The following is a 24279-nucleotide window of genomic DNA, read 5'->3' on the forward strand; positions in this document are numbered from 1 at the left end:
CAACTTCTTGAGTTTATTTGTATTTATTACTATTTTTTTTAAGATTTTATTTATTCATTCATGAGAGACAGAGAGAGAGAGAGAGGCAGAGACACAGGCAGAGGGAGAAGCAGGCTCCATGCAGGGAGCCCGATGTGGGACTCGATCCTGGGACTCCAAGATCACACCCTGGGATGACGGCAGGCACTAAACCACTAAGCCACCCAAGCATCCCCTATTATTAATTAATTATTATTATTATTATTATTATTATTATTATTATTAAATGGAGAAATCCATTTCTGACATTTCGATGGAACCTGGACAAAACATTCAACATGCAAGGGAACCTGGACAAAACGTCGGCACAAGCAAACAGGTGGCTCGACTCTTGGGAGAGGGCAAAGAGCAAAGAGGAGGCTTTGCACATGGGAAAAGGCAGGGGGACAAGAAGATGGGCATGAAAGAAGGTGCTGGAATCTGAGCCACTGGCTAAAGCAGCAGCTGGCCCTCCCACCTCCGCCTCTCCCACTGGAAGGTTGCGTCTAGCCAGCTTCCTACCTCTGATTATCACTTGTCTTTACACGGTTCTCATGTGTCCTGTCTCACACGCTCCCCCCCACCCCCCAGCCACCCCCACGATACCCCGCGCACACCTTCACAACTCCAAGTCCAACACCGTAACTCAGAAAACTCAGACTCCGAGGAGCCACCCGAGAACTCTCTTCATTCAGTGACAAGTTGATTCCAACCAGAAACCTCCTGGTCTCGGAGCCCGGGGTTTGGAGCACTTCACTGGAGTGAGCCAGTAGATGAAGGCGGGGGGGGTCCCACCCTCTCTTATCCTCTGACACATCCCGGACGCACACACGTAACATTCACAAACTGGCAGGCTCACAGCAGGTAGTAGTGATTTTGCAAATGATTTTTTTGAAGATGCTAAGTCTGAAAATAGAACTAGGTCCAATTTAGATTCAGATGAATTACCTATGGCTCCTTTTTCCCTTCTCTCCCTTCAACTGATATTTACTGGACATCATATATATTTTTGCACTGTGCTAGGTGTGCAAAGCATGGCTTGCTCACGAGGAGTTTACCATCTGGAAGGGGAAGTTCACAATCTTAGAGAAAACTCAAATCATCTTTTTTCTGGAAACATTTGAGAGCAGACAGTGGGTTGGGCACTAGGCTACATTAAGGTCGCCTTCAACGTCCTGATCAATGCTGCCCTGGAATCCTCTCTTGCTTTCCTCCCGGGAGTAAAATATTTGAGGACAACATCCTCCTGTCTTGCATCTCTCATTGCAGGCATCCATCCTCTGCTTTTCAAAAGTTTGCATTGAGTCACTTCACTTGTTTTACAAAGGTTTCACTTATTTGAGAGAGAGCATGGGGAGAGGGGTGGCACAGGGAGGCAGAAGGAGACTCTCCGTTGAGAGGGAGCCTGATGCAGGGCTTGATCCCAGGACCGAGATCACAACCTGAGGTGAAGGCAGATGTTTAACCCACTGAGCCACAGAGGTGCCCAGAGTCACTTTACTTTTACAAAAAAACCTGTACTAGTACCTGTTTTTGCAAATTGAAAGAAATCCAAAGAGGACTTACACTTTTGCATAAATTAATTAATTAATTGATTAGTTAATTAAAGCAAAAAGTGAAAATACCCTTCAACTTTAGATTTGCAGTGAGGGTTACAGAGGCAGCATGCACCTAGACTGCGAAGGGCACCCCCCAGCCCCTTTCCGGGACCCCCAGTCAGCACCCCAGCAGCAAGCCACCAGAACTCTGACCCGTGCCCATGAGCACCCGAGTGAGCTTCGTCCCCATGTATTTTGTGCATCCTTGCATCCCTTAGCAAGATGTGTCCCAAGGTATGAGAAAAGGCCAAGAAAGTCTGAGAATGCTCACAATTTTTTTCCATATAAAGTGATGGTAGTTGGGATGCCTGGGCGGCTCGGCGGTGGAGCATCTGCCTTCAGCTCAGGACGTGACCCAAGGGTCCTGGGATCGAGTCCCACATTGGGCTCCCCGCAGGGAACGTGCTTCTCCCTCTGCCTGTGTCTCTGCCTCTCTCTCTCTGTGTCTCTCAGGAATAAATAAATAAGTCTTTAAAAATTAATTAATTAATTAATTAAATAGACGGTAGTTGTTTCTTTGCTTTGGCTTAAGAGTGGCAGGACACCCTACTTTCAGATCATGGGGAAATTGGCATGCCTAGCCTAGAAGTGCCTGGTAAATGTTTTTAAACGGAAGGAAGGAAAAAGGAAAAGAGGAAGGGAAGTAAAAAGGAAAAAATTCTCCAGTGCCTGGGTGACACAGTCAGTTAAGCGTCTGGCTCTTGGTTTCCTGGGGTCCTGGGATCGAGCCCTGGCTAGGGCTCTGCACCCAGCTGGGAGTCTGCTTGGGACTCTCTCTCCTCTGCTTCTGCTACCCCTTCCCCTACTCTCTAAAATAGATAAATAAATCTTTAAAAAAAAAAAAAAGTAAAACAATTCTGGTCAGTGTAGTCATGAACAACTAATAATTAACAAAACTGGTAAAAAGCCAGTTCCTTGCTCTCTTCACTCTTTTTTCACAGGTACGGCCCAAGGATCCTTTGCTCTTCGTCTTAGCACCTGTTTTCTCTGTGGCCACCTGCCCCCTCATTCATGGGGGCCTGGGGTTCAGGGAGGTAGAGTTAGTTTTAGCCAAGGCCCAGGACCCTCTTTCCTAAAAGAAGATGGAAGTGAAAGAGCAAACCTGTAAGACAATCACCTCTCCTCAGGCCCCAAAACTCTCAGATGCCCTCATCATTCTTGTTTCCACTTCCCCCCACCCCCTTCCTGGCTTACAGATCCCAACACAAACTCCAAAGGGAGAAGCCAGCTGTACTGAGAGCGTATTTTAAGCAATCTGATACTCCATTCCACAAAAGAGAAAATGTTCGTGCCTCTATTACACAGCACTTATCCAGCCAAACTCCAACATACCTCTGAGGACGGAGCTATTCCCAGACACCCCATAAGTAGCCTCAAGGGCAAGCACTTCTGATTGACCCCTCTTTTTAGTAGCAAGTATTCAATAAATGCTAATAAATTGATTTATCTCCTTTTTGGATAAACAGAGAACACAGCCTTTCAATTCAATAAATATTAACTGAGTATCTCCTGTGTGCTGGTCATAGAAGTCCTGATCATTATTTTTCCAGAAATTCATTAATCTAATGAAGGAATCAGATCATAAGCCAGTAACTATAATAAAATCTGGTGAGTGCTGAGGGACTTTATATATAAAGGGCTACGGTAAAATATGAACTATATAACATTTTGCTTATGATCTCGTAGAGGACAACATCTATCACATCCCTTAACGCCTTCTTCTAGTGAGCGATGGGAGAAATTTTGCATGAAGTCAAATTCTGATTCATTTCAATTCTCCATGCTTTGAAATCCAAAATTGATCCTGTTTCCCTTTTCACTTTTGCTGCCAGGAAGCAGAGAGTTAAATCTCTATAACCAATTCTATAGGATGTGGACTAAATACGGTCCTAGATTAGTCTGATCCAAAGAGGCAGAAGCTATTTCCATACCAGCAAAAGGACTGGAAAGTCTACCAGGAGAAAGGATCCTTACGCAGGCAATTTTACATACTAACATTCCCTCGCACTTTAATTTTCTACCACAATTTTCTCTTCTAGTGTCCTCACTTATTTAGTAAATCTCTTCATTTTGCTTATCCCTTTTGGTAAACTGCTTGAATTCCTCTTTGAGAGGATATGAGCAATCCATAAATAGATTAAGATCCATAACGGGTTCTGTTGCAAAAATAGGAGAGACTTTCATCCCTGCACGCGTAATCATCCCCAAGAAATAGAAAACTCATACAGCCATAAGGCAAATGACAGGAAGGAAATATTAAGCACAGGGTGATGAGGGGCGGGGGGTTGTTGCTTATAAAGCGATAGTGAGCTAGGGTAGTACGAGTTAAGGTGGGTTTCTTTTCTTTTGTCAAATTTTCTTTATTAAGAAAAGTTCCTGGTGTTAAACTGTTTTCTGAACAATACATTGAAACATGGGATATGCTGAATTCTTTCTTTATTCCTTTAATTCTTTCTTTATCCACCAGGGACGACATGAAGATAACAAGCCTGAGAGTGTCACCTCCACCCAGCTCTCCGGGCCACCCCACCCCGTGGGATGCAGCTGCGCCCTCCAGAAAACTGAGAACATCCACTTCTCAAAACAAAGGAGCTGCCCAATGTGCCATTGTGACAGAGCGGCTCTGCAGCTGGAGAGAGCAGGCTTCCAGGTCTCCCCAACGCAGCTTCCGGGACACCACCTGGAAGCACCTGGGTGCCCTGGGGCCTGGAGTGTGGCCACAAACGGAGGTACGAGACGAGGATGGCAGGACCAAGGGTGTGCAACAACAAGACGCTGTGCCTTGCTTTACGTTCCTGTCAAAACCCCAGGCTTCTGAGAAGGAACCAGAAAAGGTGATATACACATAAGGCGGGGGGGGGGGGGAGGCAAGCTTTAGGCCACCTGTGAAAGTAAGTCATGCTCACAGCCTGAAAGAAATCAGGGAGATTCGAAAAAGCTAACAGGCAGAGACCTAATAAAAAATCAGGAAATAGGCCCAAGGAGAATTTTGAACTTATCTCCTTTTACTTATGTTTTACAGTCAACTGCAGCCAAGACATAATTAAATTTATGTACCTGAGAAACAGGACCAGAGGTGGGCAGAGCCAAACCATTTGGTTTTTTTCGGACCACTAAGTAGGATTCCACAGGATTTTCTTGGAAGAATCACAATCTGAAGGGTTGTCACTCAAGGGGAAGGAGGATTTCAAAGAACTGCCGAGGAACACCTGTCCCAACGTGGCCACCTGTCCCAACGTGGCCTCTCGTTAGCCGTGTGACTTTAAGGAAGTTCATTAAACTCTCTGTACCCTCATCTTAAAAATTGGGCAAATAATATTAGCTCCGCATGCAGGTCAACGTTCCATGCACGTTATTTGTTATTCCTGTGGACAGAATTTCCTGCTCTACGGGGACGGAAGGAGCATCACTCCTGCTGACGTCTCCTATCCTGCTTCATCCCGAGATGATCCACCACCACCACTCTTCTCCCAGCCTGGGGCCCGCAGCACCCTTCCCTGCAAATCGCTCGGACAGGGTACAAGGGAATAAAAAGCAACAGCTTTCACCATCTACACTGCCTGCCTCCCTTGCTTGGCCACCAGCCAGGACAGACAGACCGGGTGTCTGTGGGCTGCAAGAGCCGGAGAAGCCTCCGGGGCTGGCCTGTCCCAGGGACTGGCTCCCACCAGCTCCCAGACCAGTTTGATCCAAAGGGACAAGCAGCTCTTCCGTCACCGGCGGAGCGGCTGGGCAGGCCACAACGAGAAAGCCATCACGGGAGTCTCAGAAACCTTAAGCAGACAGGAGGTCTAATGGCATAGGGCCTCAAAGAGCATTAAGTTAACCCAGCATCTTCGACCAGCAAGGAGGGAGAGCAAGAGAGAAGGTAGCCGAGGAGGGGCGGGTACGCACGTGAAAGATGAATCTAACCATGAAAATTTAATTTGTTAAAATAATGACTAGGGAATGACAGATAATGCACAAATTGTCTACATGCATTTATTGAATACATAATAAATGTGTGTATGAATATATATAACTATATACGCACACCGCGATAAAAATTAATTCCAGCTTCCAGAAGCATCACTGTTTGTCTCCCCGCTGGCAAGAACCCTGGAGCACAGAGGTAAATTTCACACTTCCTCTCGGCCTTCCCTGAACACAGACCCCGTAGCTTAAGCTACCCAGGTGAGCAAATGTCACCGAATGCCTAGTCGGCGGGTGGTAAATTCCAGCCATCCCAGGGAAATGCCAAGTGGTCTCAGGTCACAAGTTTGGCAAATAGCAAATTTGGGGGTGTGAGGGAGGCAAGGAAGGGGACAAAAGAGACAATGAAGGGGAGAAGGCCAAGCAAATGGAAATGGGTGATGAGATTTGGGAAAGACGGGGTCAAACATGCCAAGACTGCGACACAGAACGGTTCTCAGGCTGCCACAGTGAAACGCAGCACCCTTGGAATCAACAAAAGCAGCTCATCACCCCCAAGTGTTCATGAACTTTCGTTCAGAACGACCCGGAAGGCCACACTCCTGGTCCTAAGGAGCACATCCTCTCCTGGGCACAGGGCTCTGGGAGCAAGTTATTAGCGGCACGCGTGACAAAGATCATGACCTTGATTCAGGTCCCCCATTGGGCCAGGGGCTCCTGGAGGGTTAAGGGCCAGAGTGTACGCATTTGTACTCCCAGGTCTCGCACTAAGGTTCTTAGGAGGAGTTCCATAAATATTTGCCAAAGCAATCGATGGTCCAAAACAGGGGACAAACTCTGCACATTTCATCATGCCCTCCTGAAGGTCTAAGCTGACAATGTCCAGCTGCACAGAGAAAGTAACCTCAGTCAGGACAGGGATTCATTTTTAACTTTTTCACTATTCCACCCGTGGGGCATGAGAGTCTTTGCCAACATCTCCAGAACTGACAGTGGTCAAACAGATGGGGCCAAACTTAACTGAAAAAGCAATTAAGCTTCCATAACCTCCGCTGATGGAGGGCGACAGTCAGAAGGTGACACTACAGGTGAGAAGATCTATTCCAATGGGATCTTGACCAGACCACCAATCTGGGCCTACATGTGCCCACACGAGGCCACGACGGAGATGCTTGGCCCTTTAGTGTAAGCCTGGAGGTGAATCCGGGTACCAAGCTATCTCAGCCTGAACCCCCTACAGAAGGGGGACTCGGTAAAGGGTAGGAGGATGGGGGGGTCCGAATCAGGAGCCGAGGTTAGCAAGTGTTCATTATTACCATAGCCGGTATGAGCGTCCCCACTCTTGAATTTTAGCTACAACGTGTTTCACAGAAAGAACACGGGGAACTCTCAACCTACCTACCGGCCCTAGAGTTCCTGGGATGAAACATTCACGCTGTGAAACTATAATCAGGGGCCTGGTAGTTGGTGGATCAGAGACCCGGCTGGTGAAATTCCTAGACTGAACTTCACAGATTTCCCAAGTAATGGGAAAATGAGAGCATTCCACCTCTCCGACTTGAGCTCTCCCACGTGCACTCAATGGAAAGTTTCTAGAGGGTCTATCGCAGGACCTGGTGGTTGCTCTGCGGGGCTGTAACAGCAATAACGGGAAAGCACAAGAATCCATTTAAGAATAATAATCACACATCAAGAACATCTTTCCTAGTGTAACTTTCTAAGAAGAAAAATAAAGTAATATGGCTTAGGCCTGAGCATGATGACAGCCCCTTCCTGCCTCGGCTCCAGTAGGCTGGGAGGGGGAGGGGCGCGCGGCGCACGGGGGGGGGGGGGGGGGGGGGAGGGGAGGGGGCCGCAAACTCCCCAAATCAATTTTCTCTTTGCTGAGGACTCTGGCAAAAAGCAGGCAGCTGGAGGCCCCTGCAAGCCTTCCTGTGAGACAAGACAAGCGGCCATCTAAGGAGCCAGGGAAGTCGGAAGGCCCCAACCCTCCTTCCAGTGTTCAAGGAATCAGGCCACGCTTAACGAAAACAAATGTCAGTGCTGTTTGAAGTGCACCAAGGTTCTTTGGGTTAAAAATCTCCCGGGGTGGGGGGGTGGGGGGGGTGGGGGATGACGTGCTCCCTGGAATTGCTGAGAGCTCCCTGGAAGAGCTGGAGAGGACAGGGTGGGCTGCTGCAGCAACTTGAGATGAGATGATGGCATTGGATCTGTCCACGGCACCCGGCACCCGGCACCCGGCACCCGGCACCCAGCGGAGTCTCGGGGGCTGGAGAGCCTGCAACACGGGGCTGAGGAAGGCGCTGCCAATCCATGTGCGCGCGTGTGAGCGCACGCGCATCCCCAGCCACGTGCCTGCAGGCCGCCTCGTGCGTGGCACCTGTGCTTGCGCGGCCACCCCGGGCACCCCCCTGGGCAACCCCCCCCCCCCCGCCCGCCGACCCCGAGGCTCCGCCCCGCCCCGTGACCGCAGGGCCCACCCACTGGGTGCCCGGAAAGGCCGCGCGGCCCCCGGGGGAGGGAGGCAGACACGGGGTCCTCCCGGGGGCAAGGGCAGCGCGGTCAGCGGGCTGGGGGGGGGTCCGGGGGGGGACACGCGGCCGCGGAGGCACCCCCGCCCCCGCCCCACTCCGGGGGACTCCGGGGGACCCTGGGGCGCGCGCCCGCAGGGACCCCGCCCCCTTCCCCTGCGCCCCCGCCCGGCCTCTCCCCTAAGTTCCCGAAGTTTGCGGGCGCGGCGCATCCCCTCAAACTCCTGCCTGCGGGCTCCGCCCTCCGTCCTCCACCGGGGTGAGCCCCCGCCCGCCCACCTGGCCGCCCTTGACCCCGCGCCCTTGACCCCGCGGCTCGGCGCACCTCCCGGCCGCCCGGCGGCCCCGCACCCACCCGCGCGTGGCCCGGCTGCCGCGCCTCGCCGTCGCCGGGGCCGCGGGGTCACGGGTACCCCAGTCGGCAGGCCGCACAAAGGGAAGCCGGCCCGGCCGCCGCGCTTTGTTTGCAAGTGTTTGCTGATGGAAGCGGGATGCAAGGTCCCGGGCCTCCGCGTGCACATTCTGCAGGAAGGTCCCGGGCCTCCGCATGCACATTCTGCAGGAAGGTCCCGGGCCTCCGCATGCACTTCTGCAGAAAGGTCCCGGGCCTCTGCATGCACATTCTGCAGGCAGGTCCCGGGGCCTCCGCATGCACATTCTGCAGGAAGGTCCGGGGCCTCCACATGCACATTCTGCAGGAAGGTCCCGGGGCCTCCGCATGCACATTCTGCAGGCAGGTCCCGGACCTCCACATGCACATTCTGCAGGCAGGTCCCGGACCTCCACATGCACATTCTGCAGGCAGGTCCCGGGGCCTCCGCAGGCACATTCTGCAGGAGGGCTCCGACGAGCACACCCTCCCCTCCGTGGAGGGCCTTTCGGGACACACGCATCTCGGGCTCCCCATCAGGGTCCCCGAGAGGTTTTCTTTGTTCGGGGACAAAAGAGAAATGCAAACTTTCAATTCGATTAACAATGGTAATTATAAGGAGGATTCTCCTACAGGGACGCAGTCGGCCCCGGATCACCTAGAGCCCCCAGAAAAGCCGCCCGCCGGCCCTGCCTGCCCGGCCTACCAGCACAGGCCACTAGGTAAACTTATTCCTCTGCCCCGCTGGCAGATTCCGTCCTGTCTCCACGCGCGACAGCCACACTTGCCCTCACACTCCCTGGACCACACTCAAAGAGAGCCAGACATCTTGCTGAATATCCTCACTTGAAGCTTCCAAAAGCCCTCCTGACAGGTGGGTGGGACTCAGACCTCCTTTTAGCATTTCAGGGGAGGCCAGAGGTGAACAAGTGACCCTCTCCCCAGTTCCAAGGTGAAAACCAAAACCAAGTTTCCCAACTTTCCAGGCGGCCCCGTAGGAACTTGCAGAGCTGTAGACTGCACTTCCCATCCTGCAACCAGACTCTGTATTTCCCAAAAGCAATTTCCAGGCTAGAATCTGATAGCTACAAATAGGATGCAAAAGAACCATTATTTGTATTCAGTCATGGAGTCAACAAGGTGGATTAAACTGGGACTGGCCTCCAACTGGCCTTGTAAATGTGATGCTAAATGCTTCAATTAAGAAAAAAAAAATAGTGATTTTTTTTTTTCTCTCCCAGTTTGCCTTCTCCAATTCCACTTGATTGATGGAGGTGGCTTTAACACCACCATAACCACTTTTACATGACTGTCTAGAAAAGATACAAGGAGTCAAAGGATAAATGAGAACTGCAGGAACAATAAAAAGGAATTTTGTTTTCTAAATGCTCCACCTGCTTTCCATCCTGTGATCCCAAGCCTTGGCAAGGGATCACGTTGGGGCTAGGTGATCTATGGGATGCGGGGTCAGGCTACTGGTTTTCTAGAGTTGCCCATTCCATGGATGTGGAAACCTAAGATCAAGAGGTTAAATGACATTCTTAAAATAACATACTTTGGAGGCAGTCAGCAGTAGGCCTGGGAACTCCGGACACAGCGTCCTGCAAGTTTTTGTCACACTAGGACTCCTCTGTACTTATTCATTGTATTCTCAGGGCAGAAAACAAGATGGCTGCTTCCACCCACTCATTCTATTTTAGGGAACATTTCAGATTTTTAAGAATATAGAAAAGAATCATTAAACAATAAGTCATAGAAAGAAAAAAGTAAAAATCAGAAGAAGGTAGAGGGGAATCACCTCATCCTAACTCCCACTAGTGAGACATTCTGTGCCAGAAAAGAAATGCCGTAGACATATGCCTTGTTCTGGGACATGGCTTTCCGTCAGGAACAGGTACAGTAGTATCAATTGCTACAGAAGTACCAGACCAAGTTTGAGTAGGGAACAATCATGTGTCTTCCTGAGTGCAGAAACTATGCCAAAAAAATAAACAAAACCAAAGTTTATGCCAAAACAATCATTCCATGGCCAAGTTGACCAATATGGAAGACGCTAACCCCGTGTAACTCTTGAGCACTCTAAGTATGGCCAGTCCACATTGAAGATGTGCTGTAAAGGTAAAATACACAATGGGTTTCAAAGTCTTAGTGCAAAAGAAAAAAGTAAAATATCTCCTAATTTTTATGTTGATCACACGTGGAAATATTTTAGCTATTTGGGTTGCAAAATATATTTCTTAAATAAAATATATTTCACCTGTTTATTTTTACTTCTTTTAAGTGAGCCACTAGAAAATTTAAAGCACTGAATTTAAAATTATATATGTGTTTACTGAACAGCACTGTTCTATGGGATTCCCTTCCTAGAACTCTTAGGACTGAAGGAGGGAGAGGCAGGTATGTGTTGGGATGCCTGGTGCTGAGCTTTGCCCAAGAGTCTTTTTTCCTGTCACGCAGACAACCACTTAAAGCATTTAAATGCAGCAGACTCAGGAAGCATTTTGGTGAGCCTCTAAACCCCTGGGAAGAACCAGGAAAAACCCAACCTGAAGAGACAGGGCCAAACTAGTGAGAAGGATGGTCAGCACTCTGCCATGTGGTTTTGGAAAAAACTAAAACAAAAATAAAAAACTGTAGTTGGCAATTATTGGCACACTCCCTCAACTATATGCATTATATTATTTATTGTGCTCTTTAGTCTCCCAAACGACCTTACGTAGTAGTATTATCTTTACATTACAGGTGAGGAAATGGAAGCTATGTAAAATCAAACAACTTACTAAAAAAGATCAAATAACTTATTAATATTACACAGCCATGCTAGGAACAGAATCCAGGTTCATACTAAATTGCTGTTCAGAAAATTGCCCTATCTTTTTTACTAATTCCTTCCCTTCCAGGTACCAGATATCTGATATTCCAGCAGTAGAAATTAATTCTTTTGCTTTAAATCTATCAAAAAAATTTAGAATAGGTATTGATCAAAGACGACCAAAAATATAGTAGAACCTTAGAGAAAAGGGTTGAAAAAAAATGCAAGGCTGGGAGTGCTGAAGACAAACTTTGAGGTGACTTACAATATGACTTGAGAGCACACCTCCTACAATCAAACACCAAGCATAGAGTACCATGTGATCAGCATGCTGCTACTAGGTGTATATCCAGAGAAAGACAAACATCCACACAAAACTCCGATGCACACGTTCATAGCAGCAAAAACATACAAAACAAGCTAATTAACCATCAACTGATGAATGGATAAACAAACTGTGGTATATCCATACAATGGAATATTATTTGGTCATAAAAAGGAATGAAGTAGTGAGGCACCTGTGCAGCTCAGTCAGTTAAGCAGTTGCCTTCATTTCAGGTCATGATCCCAGGGTCCTGGGATAGAGCCCAAGTCGGGCTCCCTGCTCAGAGAAGAGTCTGCTTTTCCCTCTCCCTTTGCCCTCCCTCCCAAAACTCTCACTCTCAAATAAGTAAAATCTTAAAAAAAAAAAAAAAAAAAAAAAAAGGAATGAAGTATTGATGCTATGCTACAGCATAAATGAACCTGAAAATATTACGCTAAATGAAAAAAGCCAGTAACAAACCACATATTATATGATTCCATTTATGTGAAATGTCCAGAACAGACAAATCCATACAGACAGACATTAGCAATTACTAAGGGGCTGGGCAAAGGGCAAAATATGAACTGACTGGTAAAATAGGTACTGGGTTTTTTGGGAGGTGATAAAAATATATCTGAATTTAGGTTCTGAGGGTTGTACAAAAACTGTCAGCGGCGCCTCGTTGGCTCCTGCAACTCTTTATCTTACGGTCGTGAGTTCGAGTGCCATATGGGGCACAGAGTTTACTTAAAAAAAAAAAAGAAAGAAAACTATCCAGAAAGAATAAAAAAAGAATAAACCTCCTATGTATCAAGGCTGTCATTATGACAGATATAAAATTGTTCCTAAATATGAAAAGTAGTAGGAAGTCAGGAAGAGGTGGGGTTGCCCTGAACCCACTTGGTGTTACTCTTCCTACTTGGAAACTTTGTAAGTGGAATGGATGGGTCTCTGTGTTTTCAGAGAGAAAATATTTTTAACTATAATTATATAATATCCCCAGTTGCTGATGCTAAGACAACACTCTCCCTAACATATGCAACTCTAGCTTTTCAGGTAGTTGCTGTCCAGTCCGTGGATAATTAAAACCCTCTGTCTTTGTTCTTACCCATTTCTTTTTTTTTTTTTTCCCTCCTTTCTTCCAACCCAGCCTCAGCCTTTTTGGAGAGATGTAGCTAATTCTCACTTTAAGAGAACAGCAAGAGAAACAAAAGGAAGCGAATCTTAAATTCAGCAATTTTTGTCTCTTTTCAGCATAGAATCACAGAGTCTTGGAATTGGCTTGGTCTGTAGGGACCATCTGGTGCAAGCCTCTCGTTTTCATGTAAGAAAACAGGGCCAGAAATAATAAAAGCTAACAGTTATTGACTGCTTATGCCAGGCACTGTAATTTACATGTATTACCTCATTTAATCCTCCCGACGTCCCTCTCCGATAGGTATCACTGTTCTCTCCTTTGTACAGAAGAGGAAACTGAGGCACAGAGAGGTAGAGTAACTTGAAGATCACAGAGCTAAAGAACAGGAGATGTGGGATACAAACCCAGGCAGTGTGGCTTCAGAGACCAAGTCCTTATCCAGTACTATTATAGTTTCTCCTAAAATTATTTAAGCAATTTGCCTATCATCTTACAACTACTTAGGGGTAGATCCCAAGCAAATATGGGTACCCCAGGACCCGCTTAATGACCAAAGTATCAGCGTATCAGCACAACGAATAGTTGAATGTATGAGCTAAACCCAAAAGTATGATTTTTTTTTTTTTTTTTTTTTTTTTACCCTTTGCAGTCTTGATTTCTACCAATAAATAAGAGATTGAAACACAGCTGTCACTGGTAAGAAGACCATCCGGGAAGTCACTACTGACCTTATTCTGCCGTAAAGGAAGATAGGTTTTATAATCTTATGACAGTCTATACCTGCACTTCTTTTTTTTTTTTTTTTCTGGAAATCACTCTGCCAAGTTCTGAGAAGTGACATCTCTAAGATGCAGATGGAGCAAAAGATTGAACCAGGGAATTCTCCCCATGAGAGACAACCAACCACCCATGACGTGATGACAGACCAGTGGATGTGTCCCCGTGTCCTGAAAGAGTTAATACAGTGACATCCTATGAAATGGAATAGGCTAGGAGTCCTGACATAATTTATCATAGAAAACACAGCATCTTTTATTTGGATAGGCCGAGGAGCTCAAAGCACTTTGCAAACAACTCCCGAATCCTCTCTGTACTTTATCAATTACTGGATTCCTTACACCTCACCCCACCAGCTCAGGTAAGGGGCAGGGGCTGGGGCCAGAACTCTTATATTCTTCGTACCCAGACACAAATGACAGTACAGAGAGACTGGGGGCCCCTAGGGTCACAGGAAAATGAATACGGTCTGTCTTGGGGAGCTGGACCTCGGACACTGCCTCCGTCATGTGGCTTTTGGGGTGAATTTTTTTTACATTAAAAGGAAAAGGAATGAAGTATATTTAGATTCACCTCACCAAGTTCAAAACAGAACAGCATCCATCTAAAAGAGGTTTAAAACCAAAATTAAGGCGAAGTTTTCCCAAGGCATGAATGCAAATTGTGTCTCCGAAGAAGCTGGGGTTATGCTTTAAATTAAAATTAAAATGCTCTCCTGTTTAAACATGTTCAATATTTAAGTTTTGGTTTGTTTGCCTGTTTACGGCTATTTCTGTCACTTTGCCAATAATACGACCCAAAGTTCACGGATGTCAGCAGACAGCAGGGGCAAAAGCATGTGACAAGCCTGGCACCAGCAGAGAGCTAAATGCACAGGCCAGCAATGCCCCCTCCCGGCACTGCCCAACCGGGAACCCACAGCCCCACACCCCCAGCTCCCAGCACCCACTGACCCTGGGTCCCAAGTCTCTGTGTGTGTGTGTCTCCCAATCCCCTCACTTTAACTTAGATCTCCCTCCTCCCAATCCTCACAGGCACCCTGCTAGAAGCAGTGACACCAAACTTCCAAAACTCTCAGCCCTCTGATGGGTTATGACCCAAATGTGCTTTGCACCATCCTCCCCACCTCCCAAATACTAGAGTTTGTCTAACCCACCCCTTAAAACAGATCACATAAAAGTAACTGGAGAGAAGGGGTATTTCTCATCAGTCCTCGAGTTGCAGGTCAATAGCTCACATCCAGATTATGACAAATCGTATATCGTCGAATCACATCCCTTCTGCCGAGCTCACTGCTGTGCCTGAATGGTAGTGTTCAAGGAAAGCCGGGTTGTGACTTCCCTTCCCTCATTCTCCCCTTTGCTCTCTCAGCCTCTTCCATCAAAAAAAAAAAAAAAAAAGAGAGAGAGAGAGAGAGAGATCCAATACTTGAACTCTCTGGTCAGCAAGAAAAAGTTTTTGCATTTGCCTGCTATGGATGAACTTCTGTGAAGTCACTCCAGCTGCTTCGACCCCACTAGGAATCTGAGCAGAGGCAGCCCTACATTGACTGAAGTTATTTCACTCCTGCTAGGCTCAAGCCCTCATGCCATCAGAATTATTCCCCTGCTGTATACAGCTTCGCTGCATAATGCCCATCTCCTATTTATACAAACACACACGCACACACACATACAAATGATTCTCTAATGTTGTAAAGAAGAGAGGAGTACCAGTCCCATGATATAATTGCTGTATTACAAAGAAGTGGCAGGCAAGAATAATAAGATAAGGTGTCAAAAGTGAAATACAGTAGTAGACTTAAAAAAAAAAAAAACCTACAGTTCTGTGATGGGGGTGTTAATTGAACACAGAGAAAAAAAGAAAAGAGAGAGAACAAAAGAGTGTTAAGGAAGCAAAAAATAATAATAATAATTTTTTTTTAACCTCCTTCAGTGATTTGATTTAACTTCAGCGCAGATAATTCACAGAGGAAAACCGGCTGAAAATGCCATAGATAGCTATTATGTTCTAAAATTAAAAACTATTCACAACAATTACAGCTATTCATTGCTATCTATAAATATTCTCCTTAGTAAATGGCACCCAATATTTTTTGCGTGTTTTCCTCATTTTTAAACCTGCATGATTTTTGACACAAAAGTAAAAAAAAAAAAAAAAAAAAAAAAAAAAAGAGTAAAAGAAACACTGGAAAATATAAGTAAGGTCTTTTTTAAGAAATGCAGTGTGTCTACCTTTTTTTCCCTCCTCCTCTTCCATATCCCATCAACCCCACGACCACCACATATACGCGTATGGAAAACTCAGCCTATTGCTAATATGTCAGAAGACAAGGAATGGTTCCTAAAAAAAAAAAAAAAACAAGAGAAAATGAGATACTGAGGTCCAAAACTCTGTATTAAATCCCTCTGTTCCCAGAAGGAGAGAGCAGATAAAAGCCACTTGTGAAACACACATTGCTATGGGTCTGGACAAGGTTTTCCTTGCTGTTGTTTGAGATTTGCCACCGAGCATTTTGCAGGCATTCTTTTTTCCGAGTATTTATTTTTAAAAAGCAAAAGGGTATCAAAATAAAAACTCACCCACACTCTGAAGCAAGAAGACACATGGTGAGGTGTTTTTTTTTTTTTTTTTAATATCCTCACAGTAATTTCTGACTTAAATACCCATCAATCAACTGTAATTTAGACGCTGCTGCCTACTTTGGGTGTTGTGCGCATGTGTTTCTTTCAAGTTCCAAAAGGTTGGTGAGACCATCTCTGCTAGCATTCCTACTTGTTTCTGAGCTCTCCAAGTGAAATCATGAACAGAAACCAAAAAAGTAAAAGCAGAAAATAGAGGCCACCGCCATGCACCTCTCAGAGTCCCGTCCTCCCTATAGAAAGACCCAGGTGAGCCAAACCTTGTGAACTTGGTGTGAGAATACCAACCAGCAAACAAGCCCACCCAACATCAAGTAACGTCTACAGGGCTTGAGATGGGAGCCCAAAAATACTCATCCAAAGCAAAAATACTCACTGAAGGCGAAAATACTCATTCAAGGCAAGGGCCCTTGGAAGTAACAATAGGAGAAGTCCCATAACAATGAAGGAATGCGTAGGACCTGACCATCCTACAGATCTGGTTACCAGCTCTGCATCAAGGGAAGGGGGTAAAAAAAAAAAAAAAAAAAGCTCCTGCAACTTTACACTTTCTGTGTCTCAGACACATCGACCGCAAGGAAGATAAGCTGGCAGGGAGACGGGAGTTGGGCAGATCCTCAGGAAGGGAGTCATCAGGCTTTAGAATCAAAGGCCTCTTTTCCACACACCGGTTGTCTGTCTCCTACCTTCAACACAGAACACTCAACACTCCAGGACACATTTCTTCCTTCCCCTCACTCCTTCTAACATCCAAGCGGAAGAATAACAAGGAGGAAGGCAACCTTTTTTTCTTGTCTTTTTTTTTTTTTTCAACTTTCACCCGTGGGTGCCCTCTCGATCCCAAGGCCTAGGTGTGTATGTGTGCGCGTGTGGACATGTTATTTCCCCTTACACAGGGGCAGTGATCCTTGCCGTCTTCCATTTCCAGGACTTGATCAACTATGTTTTAAATCTGTGATTCTAAAGATAGCACACAGAACCTTAACTTAGATTTTTTTTTTTTTTACCTCTCCAGACATTAATTCATTAAGTGACAGAAAATTCTTAAAAAAGCAAAATACCAATCCAATGATAAATGACGCCTTTCCAGTGTTATTTTGACCAATACCACTGCTTCCTATCACCGTAGTTTAGCCAATATGAATAAGAAACAAACTCTTTAACACCAGAACCGGATCTCTATTCACACCCACCCACTTTGATCTACTGCCTTAGTAGGTTTTAATTAGAAGCCTAGAATTAAACACTTTGGCCACAATATATACATTCAAGTGCCCTGATGGGCTTCCTTTCAATAAATATCTGATAAAGTGTCTTCAAAAATAGAGTCGCCTTAGCCTGGATTATCAAATATGCCTTTATGTCTTGATTTCTACATTTTATTAATCAAGAGAGGCAAGAAAGCATACCAGATTAGAGACAAATTTCAACAAACCAAATACTCTACTCAAAAGTACATAAGCGTCAGAGATCAAAAAAGAAAATGAGAAGGAAGAAAAAAAAGGAGAGAAGAAACAAATAGCCATGCACTGAGGTTTCCTGCTCCGGTTAATAGGAAAAAAAAAAAAAAACAAGCAAACTAAAAAGTGTGACAAACCGGAAAAGCTCTTTGATATTTCTATGTACAATTCATAAATCTCTTAAAAGGTGTTTCACAGCTAAAATAATGTAATTAACAGCTTTGCAGTCAGGTTAGGCTCTGGCAAGGCAACCTGGAAGTCTGGAAGGTCTGAACATCACTGCTCAGGTGCTTTGTCTAGAATGTTATGCACAACACAAATAACATCCAACAAAGGAGCTGCTTACTAATTTCCCATAGATTTCAAGACCCCAGTAATTACATGTTCCATCAGTGGTCACATCTTGAAACTATTTATTTTTTAAAAGAGAAACACCGAGAGCTTTCAGAAAGAAAGCCACCCTGGGTGCCCTCCCCCCCCCCTTTTTTTTTATGTGTAACTATCAATGTATATCAACCGGGCATGCAATCATATTTATTGTCACTTTCATTCATGTCATGCCCTTGCTTATATGGTTTAGATATGAATTATTGACTGTTACACTCCTTGTTGTAAAAAATAAATAAATAAATAGGATGGCAGGTACTTTGCACTGCTCTGAAGCGAGCGAGCAAGCCAGAGGCCAGCAGAAGCTCCCGCTTTATATAACCACCCCTCGTTCCTCATCTTTATGCCCTAGTTTCAGATTGCCTTCTCAACTCTTTCTTTTCACAAGGGCGAGATGCACCCACTTTGGAAAATTAAGGCTTAAAATAAACAAACAAGAGGATGTTGCTAAATGTCCTTCCCAGAGCATCTGTTGTTTAAGAACACCTCTGATTGATGATTGCTATTTTTTAATTGTTGCTTTAAAATTTAAATGCCCTCCTGGGATGTGTTATAAGTGTGTTAGTCCATGATATGAGCTCTAGAAAGTAGAAAAACAACAGAATGAGTGATCTCATGGCATTATAGTCCCCTAAACCCAACGCTTCCCCCTGCTATAAAATCACAGGGCACTTCAAATACCGGCAACCTGAGCTTGTATGGCGCTTTCCACAAAGGTATTTGACAACACTGCTAAGAACCTCTAGCCTGCTGCTTGGTACAATTACAAGAAAAAAAAAAAAAAGGAAAGGAAACTTTAAACAGTTTAGCCCCCATGCCCAACTCCAAAAAAAACGAGCGTTTTAAATATGGGCCAAAAATATTTTCCTCCAGGACACAGACTTTTACTTTCATATTCTTCCCCCAAAGGCACATTATTCTATAAATTTCCCTTCAGAACCTCTATCTTAGCCCCAATTTCAAAGAGGCTGGTAACAGAGTTAAGAAAAATAAACCAGTAATGCTGGATAATAACTGTCAAAGAAACTTGGTGCTTCTTCCAGGAAGCAGGGCTACTAGGACTTCCTATTGGAATCTGCGATCAATCTTGAGAGCACTTTTATTCTGAAATTTTAATATTTAAATAATGGGTTTGTCATTGCTGGTTAAGTGAGTCAATTGGCCAAAGAAAATGCTTAAATGTTGGAATCTCATTCCTACCTGTTTTTTCTTTGATTTCACACAACACATTAAACAAGGCAGGCTTCATTCTGTGGCAGTTTAAAGCATGTTTTCTGCAAGAAAGAAACAACAACATAATAGCTTAGGTGGACTTTCAAGATCAAACTGCTGATAATGCACAGGGGGAAAAATCTGAACATTTAGCCAAAATTATATCCCAAGCATAACTCTGTGGCATGCTTCAATTGTTTTATGACTTAATATACAGAGTCCCACCATAGAAAAAGAAATAATGTTAATTAGCAGGGAGAGAGTAGGGATTTAACTACAGAACAGAACTAACCTAAATTATGCCCATTTAGGCAGAGTTAGGTTTTTGCTTGGGCGTTTTTTTTTTTTTCCCCCAAGTAGTTCAATCAAAATGGAATTCTTAAACCAATAATTCTATCCAGGGCAATGAATACGGCAAAGCCAAATGCATGGGGTAACAGTTTTCTATAATCTATGCATCCACCACAGCCTAGGAGCTGTCTGCCTCTCCGTCTATGTGTGTGTTTTCAAATTTAATTCATCCATGTGTTCGAATTCATTCCGCAGATGCCCCTGTATTCTCATAAACACAAGATGCTTGAAAGGTCTTCTGAGTAGAACTGTCAATTTATAAAATTTCAGTCCCCAAGTTAAAGAGTATGGAAATGCATTGCCAGGGGGCAAACATACCCATATGGGGAATAAATTCATTTCTCCGTGTTCACATTATGCCTCTTGTGCACACACCGCTTATTTGCAGGTGTTGAAATTCAATTATTTACAATTAGGACCTTGCACCCATTGGGGAAAAAAATAAATACAATTCTGCCTTTTAGATTAGTGATTTACCTGGTTCCTGCGTGTGTTTGTATTCAGAGTGCACTTGAGGAACACAACAATACCTTTCCCTTGATTTTACTATGGAAGCACTTAACAGAAGGATATTGTTTTGGAAACAAAATCCTGATCATATCAGCTATCAGTTAAGGGAATTCTGTTTACAAACTGAAATTAAAGTGTAAAGACAAATGGAAACCCCTGGCACTCCAGACACATGCAATTCTTTTTTAATTCTTGTGAAAGTTAAAAAATAGAGAGAGAGAGACACATTCTCCTTAAGGATAGTAACCAGAAGCATGCTCCATACACTGTACAGCAGAGGGGTAATAAGCTCAAAATTCAAGAGTATCAAAATAAACACATGCATGGTGTCTAAAACACTAATGGTTTACTTTGTAAATAATAAATGTACATGAGAAAGGTATGGCTAAGGAAAGGAAAAACAGATCTAGTATTTGCTAAGTAGAGTTACATTGTTTAACCAAAAAGCAAGCTTAGTGGTGACTGAGTTCTCATGTGGGGTGAGAAGAAAAAAAAAAAAAGGTGGAAAATACTTCACTGTATCAAAGACCCCTTCTGGGGCCTTTTTAAATAGTTTTCATTTAAGTGTATTCTTACGCACAGGCCCAAATGGAAAAACAAATAAACAAAAGCAACAACAACAAAAAGCCCCACACGGCTTTACAGAAATACTGCATTTCCACAGCACATCAATGGGGTTATGGAGAGAGAAGAGCTTTCCCTCTCCCAAAATTGGGAGCCTAGATCCCTCGCAGCATCTAGGCCACTGTAAGGGGGGACCCGCCAAGCCACGGCTGTCCTCAGTTGTACAAAAAGAGGTAGGACCAAACATGAGAAAAGTGGTGAGTCTCCAGCCTTCCCGGCCCCTTCCACTTCACAAACTTGTTATTAAACCTGTTTATTGGTATGTCTGAGTTTATTTTCCTGGAACAATGTAATGGAGAAATCTGTTCCAATTCAAAAAGAGACTGCCAGTGGGAAATCTTCCACTTTACTACAATTATTAGCTTCTCTTCAGATAATACAATTCAAAAAGAGCACCGATTCATTTCCGAAAACTTTCCCCCATTAAAAAAAAAAATTAAGAATAGTTCCAGTCTTCAGAGATTTCTAAGTTTTCGAGCACACATAAACCTCAGTACTTTTGAGTTTACATGTTGCATGTGCTTGCAGCTAAAATAAGGGTGTAATTCATAACATCCATGCTTTTAACTGCTTCTCATTTTCTCAACTCAAATTCCTTATTTCCGTAGGACAAAATCACCTATAAATGAGGTCTTTTTCACATAACTAAGTCATCTGGGGTATAGGAATAGTGTACATATTTTCTTTTTTAGAAAAACAACTACTTCTGAGATTTAACAAAGCAGGGTAATTAACTGTAAAGACATATGTGATCATTAGGTTTTTTAAATTCTTCCTTTCGAGATCGGCCTTGGGCAAGCTGTTAGTGGGTTGCCATTGACTCTACGTTTTATTTTGAAAGAGAATTTCCTGTAAAATCCTGGAGTGGAGAACCTCTACCTGGCAGAGGGTTAAGTTGAGAAGCTATACAGCTTCTTTATTATGTTTCCTTAATAAAGATCTTCCTGTCCTATGGCACTGAAATACATGCAATTCACACATGCCTTCATTTCTATTTATTTGCATTCTAAGTGGTCCTGAAAGAAGCATGGAGGAAAAAAAAAAAAGCATGCTTGATTTTTGTGCCACCCCCCCCCACCCCTTTTTAAAGGACCATACATTGGGTGCCACTGGAAGGCTGGTAAACTGACTCAAATGAACAGACAATAAAGTTAAACTGAATATCTGAGTCGCCCAGAACTAACAAATATGCCTGAAAGCAAAATTATGTTTTCCTTCTTCCCATTAGCTTCTTTTGAAACAGAATCAAATGAATGCAAAATATCTTTTGGAGAGCTGACAAGTACTGACAAAGAATTAATCTGCTTTTTGTTGTTGTTGTTGTTGTTGTTGTTTTTCCAAAGGGGGCAGAAGGGGGATAAAAGATAAAAATCCATTTTGGAGGGGTGCATCAAGAGCGAAAAGCAAAAAGTCTCTGAATGAGGTAAGGAGTCACTAAATTTGCAAATAAAAGTGTTATTGGGACATTGCATTTTGTAATGCTGCGGAGTCCCCCAGCAAGAAGGCAGGGAATGGGGTTCAAAACTTGACAATTGTGCTCTCTCTGATACTTTTTTTAAAGCAGTAAAAAGTGCCGAGGGCCGCTTTTGGATCGGCTGGCAGTATTTTCGGCGTGCCTGAGTGTTTGTGTGCACATATAGGAATATCTCTGTATTCTCACACACACACACACACGCAGCCACATCTCGGCATGGGCGATTACACTTTCGATAACAACGCTCCTTGCAATTTTACTCCTCCGCCATGGAGTTGAGCTCATCAGAATGGGAAAAGAAATAACATTTAAAAAGAAAGCGCTGCGCTGATTCGGTTCCCATTGTTTCCCCCCGCGAGAGGGAGAAAAACAAAAAACCCCAAGAAAGGAAAAGAAAAGCCTCCATCTCACCTGGCCTGCGCCTCATCCAAACTCTGGTCTGTGATGGTCATAATTTGCTGTAAAATGTCTCCAATGTCCTGCTTCCTCCCGCCCTCCCCCTCGGTCCCTCCGGCCCCATCCTGCAAGTGCTGGGACAGGCCGGGGTGTCCGGCCATCCCGACCCCAGCATGGGAATGCATCAGCCTGGGCTGCTCGTCCATCTCCAAAGGCAACGGCAGCCCCCGGCTCTTCCTCTTCTGCTCCTCGGCTCGGCTCCTGGGCAGCACCAAGGCTTTTTATCCTTCAAGCTGGCTTCAGATCCTTTTCAGGATAAACAGGGAAGGGGGAAAAAAAAAAAAAAAAAAAAAAAGAAGACCAAAAGAAGAAGAAAAAAAAAAAATCCCTTTGCCTCTTTTAGAGGCTGGTGGGAGGATGGGGAGTGGGGAGGGGGAGGGGGGCGTGAAGGGGTTGCGGGGTGAGGGTGGGAATAAGGGCTGGTGGGGAAGGGTGTTGACTCCGAAAAGCAAGAAAAATAAACCACCTTCCCACTTGACGAAAAGAAATCAGAGCTGGCTTTTGGTTGCTTTTTTTTTTTTTTTTTTTTTTTTTTTTTTTTTCCTCTCAGTCCGGTCTCCTTTGCGAGGCAGAAATGGGCTCCCGGCGCTTAAATCTGTGGCTTAATCCTTTTGCAAATATGCATTGATCGGGAGAAAGGAGAGGAAGGCAGGGGGATTGCAATGCAAACTTTCCCCCCCACCCCCCGCTGCCCCCCACCCCCACTCCGGGCCAGAGTGATCTCAAAGGGGGTGGGCTGTTGCAAAAGCCAGATCTCCCCCGGCCGCGGCGGCAGGCAGAGCTCAGGCTCTCTCCTCCTCCGTGGCTCTGCAAACTCCGGCAGCCCCGCCAGCCTCCTGCTTTTGTTTAGCTCAGGCTCAGGACTCCAGAAACACATACAGAAAAACCACAGCCTGCGAGGAGGAGGAGGAGGAGGAGGAGGAGGAGGGAGGAGGAGGAGGAGGAGGGGGAGGAGGAGGAGGGGGAGGAGGAGGACGAGAAGGAGGAGGAGGAGGACGAGAAGGAGGAGAGGGGAGGGGGCGGGGAAGCCGGGGGGCGGGGGGCCCAAGGAGGGAGGAGGGCGCGCGGGCCCCGCCCCCCTGCTCTGATTGGTCGCCGCCGCCAAGACGGCCCCGCCCCCCGCCGCGCGCCTCCCGGCGCCTCCTCCGCGGCCTCCTTCGGCCCCGCCCCTCCCGGCGCCCTGTCAATCAGAGCTCGGAGGTGGGCGGGGAAGGAGGCCGGGCCAGCGCCGAGCGCCCGGTTCTTAAAGGTGCCGCGCAACCCGAGCGCCGGCTGCCTTCTGCGCCCAGGTCTTGTCGCCTGCCTCGCCTGGCTGCCGCCCTGCAGAAGACGAATGTGGCTGCACTTCAGTGCAAACGTAGGATATTTTCCAGGAGAGAACACAGCCGCTGTGAGTCAACCCCCCACCCCGCCACCCCCAGCAGCACCAGCAGCAGCACCAGCAGCAGCACCAGCAGCAGCACCAGCAGCACCCACCCACCTCTGTGTTCTCTTGCTTGCGACGTTGCATTTGGAAAACTGGAACCCTGGAAATCCTTAGACCTCAGGGAAACCGTAGAGAGCAAAAGTTTGTCAGCACGAAGTAGTTAGGAAGCACAGTCGAGCTGCTAACACAACCAACCCTGAGCTCTTAAGAAAGGGCAGATGCAATAATAGATTTTTTTTTTTTTTTTTTTTGGAATCACAGTAGAGTTAAAAGTCAG

At 45.5% G+C, this 24279-nt stretch overlaps 1 protein-coding gene across 5 annotated transcripts in view; it reads right to left on the reverse strand.

Moving 5' to 3' along the window:
- Positions 1-23256, reverse strand: part of PBX1 (PBX homeobox 1) — a 324444-nt gene extending 301188 nt beyond the window's left edge. The window contains exons 1-3 of one of the 5 annotated variants that reach the window (XM_038586228.1): positions 23043-23254; positions 22532-22822; positions 19150-19223 (exon numbers count right to left, since the gene is read on the reverse strand). In XM_038586228.1, coding sequence (XP_038442156.1) covers positions 19150-19223; positions 22532-22722 — 265 coding nt within the window. In that variant the 5' untranslated portion in view covers positions 22723-22822; positions 23043-23254. Of the gene's footprint in view, positions 1-16478; positions 16513-19149; positions 19224-22531 lie in introns of those variants that run through there. The other 4 variants (XM_038586229.1, XM_038586235.1, XM_038586234.1 and 1 more) reach the window with 4 other exon arrangements.
- Positions 23257-24279: the final 1023 nt, after the last annotated feature.

The sequence above is a fragment of the Canis lupus genome, chromosome 38, assembly GCF_011100685.1.
Source record: "Canis lupus familiaris isolate Mischka breed German Shepherd chromosome 38, alternate assembly UU_Cfam_GSD_1.0, whole genome shotgun sequence".
Classification (NCBI taxonomy): Eukaryota; Metazoa; Chordata; class Mammalia; order Carnivora; family Canidae; genus Canis; species Canis lupus.